Source organism: Ceratotherium simum, chromosome 7 (assembly GCF_057802395.1).
Source record: "Ceratotherium simum simum isolate JZ-2026a chromosome 7, ASM5780239v1, whole genome shotgun sequence".
Lineage (NCBI taxonomy): Eukaryota > Metazoa > Chordata > Mammalia > Perissodactyla > Rhinocerotidae > Ceratotherium > Ceratotherium simum.
Window position 1 is genome coordinate 77,795,658 of NC_141906.1, and position 6,218 is coordinate 77,801,875.

A 6,218-nucleotide genomic window follows, 5' to 3' on the forward strand; every position below is an offset into this window, starting at 1 on the left:
GGGCTCTAGGTGATGGGCATCCTCCTCCCTGCCTCCCAGATTGAACAACGCCCCAGTGGCTGGCTATGAGGGTGACGTGGGCTCCAAGACCACCATGCGTCTCTTCTACCCTGAATCTGCCCACTTCAACCCCAAAGTGGAGAACAACCCAGACACACTCCTTGTGCTGGTAGCTTTCAAGGCGATGGACTTCCACTGGATTGAGACCATCCTGAGTGATAAGAAGCGGGTAAGTGGGGAGACTGGGAGTTGGGGGTGTCGAGGCCCAGGGATGGGGACACTGCCTGAGTCAGGACCTTCTGCTCCACGATGTCTGCCCTGCACTCCTAAAGAGCCGCTGAGGGACGGTGTGAACGCGGTGTTCTGCAGGGCTCCAGTGAGCCACCCCAGCAGCCAGGGCACGTGAGCCTGCAGGAGTCAGGCGGCAACAGCCAAGGGCACCCCAAACTCGAGACTGCCTGGGACAGAAAGCTGCCAAAATATGTTTGCCAGTGAGAAACTTGGGAGCAGAGGAACTGGTCAGTAGTCGTCTCCAGGCAGGAGGCAGGTTAGAACAGTCGAGACCTGTGTCCTTCCAGGCAGTCCCCAGAAAGTCTACTGTGTCTCTTTGCCATCCAGTCAAATGCTGAATTGTCCAGTCTGGTATTTTTGCCCAGTGTTTAGACAGCCCCAAACTCAAGCCCCTTCCATTTGTTTGGATATCCTTGGACGTGGGCAATGGTTAGACCCCTTATTCTACACACCGTGTCACCTGGCCTCCCTTCCTACCTTGAGGGCCTTTGGCATCACGTGGACCCCATCCCTGGCTAAGGACCACCAGGCTAGACTTGAGAAACAGGTCTTCACCCACTCTCATCTCTCCCTTCCAACTCCATCCCCCTAGGTGCGAAAGGGCTTCTGGAAACAGCCTCCCCTCATCTGGGACGTCAACCCCAAACAGATTCGGATTCTCAACCCCTTCTTCATGGAGATCACAGCTGACAGACTGCTGAGCCTACCAATGCAACAGCCACGCAAGATTAAGCAGGTAATGATGGGCTGCAGACAGGGAGGCCAGAGGGTTGGGGTCCTGGGTGGGAAGTAGGTGGGATGTTCCTAGAGGCTTAGGAAGCTATGGAGGAGCCCAGGAGAGGAGAAAATAGTAACCGAGACCGCAGCTTGCATTTGAATAACACCTGTTAAAGTCCGAGGACCACAGCCTCAGGTGCACACCTGTAATGGGAGTTCGGCTTATTAGCTGGCTGCAGCAAGGGATGGCGCACACATTTGGAACCATGTGGCATCTCCAGAGTGGGGAGTGAGGGAAGAGTGTTTATAGGGCTTGGGGGCTGGAGTTAGAGGATGGTTTTGGCAAACACGAGTCAGAATTGGTAAACTGGGGAGTTGCTGGGACAGTCAGTGGTCTTATCTTTAGAACAACTTGAGCCCGTGTGGTTACTGTTAGGTCACTTTGTGATCTTATCTTGGAACATATTGGTCTGAATGAGTCAAGAGTTTGAGCTAGCAGCTTGTCTTGCTTATCACAGTTTGGTATGGTGTGTCAATTTTGGGAGCCATGGTGCAGTTTTGCAAGTTATGGTTTTGGTTTCAGCTCTCAGTGCCCTAGTGGCCTTCAGCTGGTGGGCTTGAACACACTTCGTAGCTTTCTAAGTACTTCCACACGTGTCTCGAGCCCTCGGAGAGGCTGTGTGGGATAGTGGACAGAGGTAACTAGTAGACATAGATGGGACTGGGCTGTACCACTTACTGTGTGGCTTTGGGCAAATCAACCACTTGGAGCCTCAGTTTTCTTATCTGTATGGTGGGGATAATATTAGTACTGACCTTTTAAGGCCATTGTAGGATTTAAAAAGATAATTATGGGGGCCAGCCTGGTGGCGTGGCGCTTGGGTTCGTGTGCTCTGCTTTGGCGGCCCAGGGTTTGCAGGTTCAGATCCCGAGCGCACACTGACGCACCGCTTCAGGCCATGCTGTGGCGGCATTGCATATGCAGAGTAGAGGAAGACTGGTACAGATGTTAGCTCAGGGACAATCTTCCTCAAGCAGAAAGTGGAAGATTGGCAACAGATGTTAGCTCAAGGCCACTCTTCCTCACCAAAAAAAAAAAAAAAAAAAGATAATTATGTAACAAGCCTAGCATGGAGATTGGTACATAGTGCATGCTCAATAAATATTTGCCAAATTTTGAATAAATGATTTTATTCTTTACTGAATATCTACTATGATTCAACTTCATAAGTTGAATACCTGCTGTTATGACAGCTCTGTGCCAGGCCCTAGGTTTGCATGCTTGGAGAGTAGGACATACTCCTTGCCCTAAGGAAACTTGGTCTAGCAGAATAAACATACAGGTTGCAGCATGTATGTGGCAGAATGCCCCAATAGAGAGTGTTCCAAGTGCTGTAGAATCTCGGAGGAGGGGCAGACCTCTGTTTGGGGCCGTCGGGGAGGTCCCCCAGAGGACGTGATATTGGAGGTGGGCCTTGAGGGGTCATGGGGCCCATCAGGCAGAGAACTGGGGAAAGGTCTTTCATTTGGCAAGACCAAACAGCTCCCCCTGGCACTGAGTTCTAGTGCAGGTGGAATTGAGGGGGAAGCAAGGAGGTGTTTTATGCCCCTGATGAGGGTGAGGCATAGGGTGAAGGCTGGAAAGGAAGACAAGAGAAGGTAAGGACCAGAATCAGCCCCTTGGTGATTGGAAGGGAAACGGAAGAGAAGGTCTTGGTATCTGTATTCGTTTCCTGTCACTGCCTAACAAATTACCACAGTTTGGTGGCTTAAAATAACACCCATGTTTCAGCTCATAGTTCTGTAGGTCAGAAATCCAGCACGGGGTGGCTGAGTTCTCTGCATAGGGTATACAAGGTTGAAATCAAGTTGGCAGCTGGACTGAATTCTTGTCTGGAGGCTTGGAGGGGATAATTTGCTTCTAAGCTCATTCTTGTTGTTGAAGGAATTCAGTTCCTTGTGGTTGCAGGACCAAGGCCCCATTTTCTTGCTGGCTTTCCGCCTGGGAGTGTGGGCACTCTCAGCTCTTAGAGGCTGTCTACATTCCTTGCCATATGGCCCCCTTGTTCTTTAGGCCAGCAATGGCATGATAAATCCTTCTTGTGCTTCACATCTCTGACTTCTTTCATTTCTTTTTTTTTTTTTTGTGAGGAAGACCAGCCCTGAGCTAACGTCCATGCCAATCCTCCTCTTTTTTTGTTGAGGAAGACTGGCCCTGGGCTAACATCTGTGCCCATCTTCCTGTACTTTATATGGGATGCCGCCACAGCATGGCCTGAAGTGGTGCGTCAGCGTGCGCCCAGGATCCGAACCTGCAAACCCCAGGCCGCCCCAGCGGAGCGCGCGCACTTCACTGCTTGCGCCACCAGCCAGCCCCATGACTTCCTCCATTTCTGATCTCTAGACCCAGATGTAAAAAAGCTCATGTCATTAGGTCAAGCCCACCAGGATTATCTCCCTATCTTATGGTCAACTGTCCCTATAAAGCAATATAACATAATGTAATATATCTCATAATAGTCCTAGGTTCCACACACACGCAAGGGCGAGGGTCATTGGGGGTCATCTTAGAAAACTGCTACAACATTTATTTTACAGGTGAAATTGGCAGATTTATGACAATTCTAGGTTTCTAGCTTGGACAACTGGGTAGATGGTAAAATGTTTAACTAATACAATGGAATACAGGGAGACAGGAGAGTTTGGTGAGTTTAAGGAGCCCGTGTCCAGGCAGAGCTGGCTAGAAGGTGAGGGAAATGTGGTTCAGTAGAGGACAGAACTGGATGAGGTGATGCAGAGGGAGTAAAAACAACAGGGATGAAACAGAAGGCCCAGGCAGGAAGTGGCAGATGAAACGATAGAGAGCTCAGAAAGGATGCTGGGAAAACCCATCGTTCAGAGGCCTGCCAAGGTCCAGGGCGTGGCTGCTACAGGGAAGTGGGCAGCTGAGGTGGTCTGGAAGGCAGGTTGTCAGAACTGAGGAAGGCGAGATTTATGAGGTTAAGAATATCACCTTGCCCATGCCTGTGGATGAATTAGGGATGGAGAAGGGAGGTCCTCATGGCAGTTCATAAGGTAGGGAGGAAAAGCATGGTGTCCCCACTTTACAGAAGGGGAGCGCCCACCCTCATAGCGGGGCACACAGCCCGTGAGTGTGAGAGCCCCAGGTCTTCTGAAAGAGGGGAGGTTTTCCAAGGTGGAGAACAGAAATTTTCCATTCCTTGAGTGAATTGCTTAACACTCGTAAGCCTCAGTTTCCCCATCTGTAAAATGGGGCTAATAATAGTATCTACCTCAAAGTGTTTTTATGAGGACTGGATGAGATAATGTAGTGTCTGGCACATAGTATGTGCAAAAAGTGATAGATATTATTATCATTATTATTATTGTCATCCTGATTGCCAGCATCATCCCTAGAGGCCCAAACCCTTCCCCCAGATGTGTTGAGCTGGACTATCCAGTATGGTAGCCATGAGCCACATGTGGCTATTTAAACTTAATTAGTTAAAATTAAATAAAATAAAAAATGCAGTTCCTCAGCTGCACTAGCCCCATTCATGTGCTCAGTAGCCACGTGCTACTGGCAGCCGTGCAGGACCGCACAGGTGAAGAACAGTTCCATGGTAACAGGAAGTTGTGTTGCAGAGCGCTGGCCTGGAAGATGGGTAAAGGAGCAGGGCTCCCTCTAAAACCTTCCCCACCCCTTGTCACTCAGAAGCCCACCACAGGCCTGTTGGCCATCACTCTGGCCCTCCACCTCTGTGACTTGGTGCATATCGCTGGCTTTGGCTACCCAGACACCCACAATAAGAAGCAGACCATTCACTACTATGAGCAGATCACGCTCAAGTCCATGGCGGTAAGCAGCCCCTGCTTGCAAGCTGGGTGGGGTGGACTGGCCTGGGGACACTGGTTGAGTGAGTGGTGCCAGGGGCCCAGAGGTGGCTCACGGTGAGGTCACTCAGCGAGTCAGAACTGGAACTGAAGCATCGACTCCCAGGCTAGCATCCTCTGTATTCGGCCAGGTTCTGTCTTCCTTCCCAGAGCCAGCACAGGGAAGGGAGCTCCCAGAAGCGTGGGGTTGTGGGGAGGGCCAGGGAGGCCCCTCGGAGTCCCTCAGTTTGCTTCCTTGGCTGTCTCCACAGGGGTCAGGCCACAACGTCTCCCAAGAGGCCCTGGCCATCAAGCGGATGCTGGAAATCGGAGCAGTCAAGAACCTCACCTCCTTCTGACTCAGACTGCGGCTGTCCCCATTGGTCTGCCCACTCTGCTGCCTGAGTGACTCCCATGCGTGGCTGCGGGGGTGCCCCGGGGCCAGCATGACCAGTTTGGACTCCCCCTGCGCTCTGTGGGGAGGGGTCCCAGGTCTGGCCAGGTCTAAGATGAGGCCATGCCCCTGGCTGCTCTTGTGGAGGCCAGATCCAGTGGGGGGAGGCCTTGGGCGGCAGGAGCCCCCCTCTCCACCAGCACCAGGAGGTTATTTAATGGGCTATTTAATTAAGGGGTAGGAAAGTGCTGTGGGCTGGTCCCACGGCATCCAGAAAAGGGGCATAATACAGTGTTCTGCCCACTTTTTATAAAAACAAAAGTTCTGGGCCCTCTAAGGCCTAGACCCAGAGCGGGCCTCCCAGGAGGGCCAGGGTGTCTGGAGGGGGTGGGCACCCTCCAGAGAGGGGCTGCTACCTCCCAGCAGGCATGGGAAGAGCAGTGGTATGGGGTCCAGGGAGAAGGGGACCTCTGCTAGAAAAGAGGTTTCAAACCTATCATTAAAGTATTTTTCCTAAAACGGAAGCAGTTGTGAAACCCCATGTCCTTTCAGGTTGGGGAGGACTTGGGTGGGCAGGGGCCCCCTCTCCCAGCAGTGGACAGGCTTGGTAAAGACCAGAGGTGTCTCTGGGTCCTAGGGGACCGAGAGCAGGCCCTAGTCATTCAGGGAATAATTATTTCTTGAGTACAGTGCTTGGTGCCAGGTCATGCATTCTCACCCTGGCGTAGCAGGCAAGCAAGTGGTGGCCAGAGCAGCCCTATCTTCCAGACCCTCAGCCTGGCATCTTGCATCCCCGTTTACTTCCCAGAAGTAGGGAGGGGCAGGAGGATGCCAGATGGGAGTGGCAGAACCCTTTCCCGCCTCCCTTCCTCTCCCTTGCCAGCCTTTAATTTCTAAAACCTCATGCTGGGAGGTGTGTGTTTTAGGACAGGGGTGGAGTCAG

The 6,218-nt window shown here is 51.9% G+C and overlaps 1 protein-coding gene across 9 annotated transcripts in view; it reads left to right on the top strand.

Annotated features, from left to right (window-relative positions):
- Positions 1-5,799, top strand: part of ST3GAL4 (ST3 beta-galactoside alpha-2,3-sialyltransferase 4) — a 35,551-nt gene extending 29,752 nt beyond the window's left edge. For 8 of the 9 annotated variants that reach the window (XM_014793734.2, XM_087433915.1, XM_087433912.1 and 5 more), the window contains 4 exons: positions 40-229; positions 884-1,027; positions 4,724-4,867; positions 5,154-5,799. In XM_014793734.2, the coding sequence (XP_014649220.1) occupies positions 40-229; positions 884-1,027; positions 4,724-4,867; positions 5,154-5,240 (565 nt within the window). In that variant the 3' untranslated portion in view covers positions 5,241-5,799. The remainder of the gene's footprint in view (positions 1-39; positions 230-883; positions 1,028-4,723; positions 4,868-5,153) is intronic. The other variant, XM_087433910.1, reaches the window with a different exon arrangement.
- The last annotated feature ends 419 nt before the right edge of the window (positions 5,800-6,218 follow it).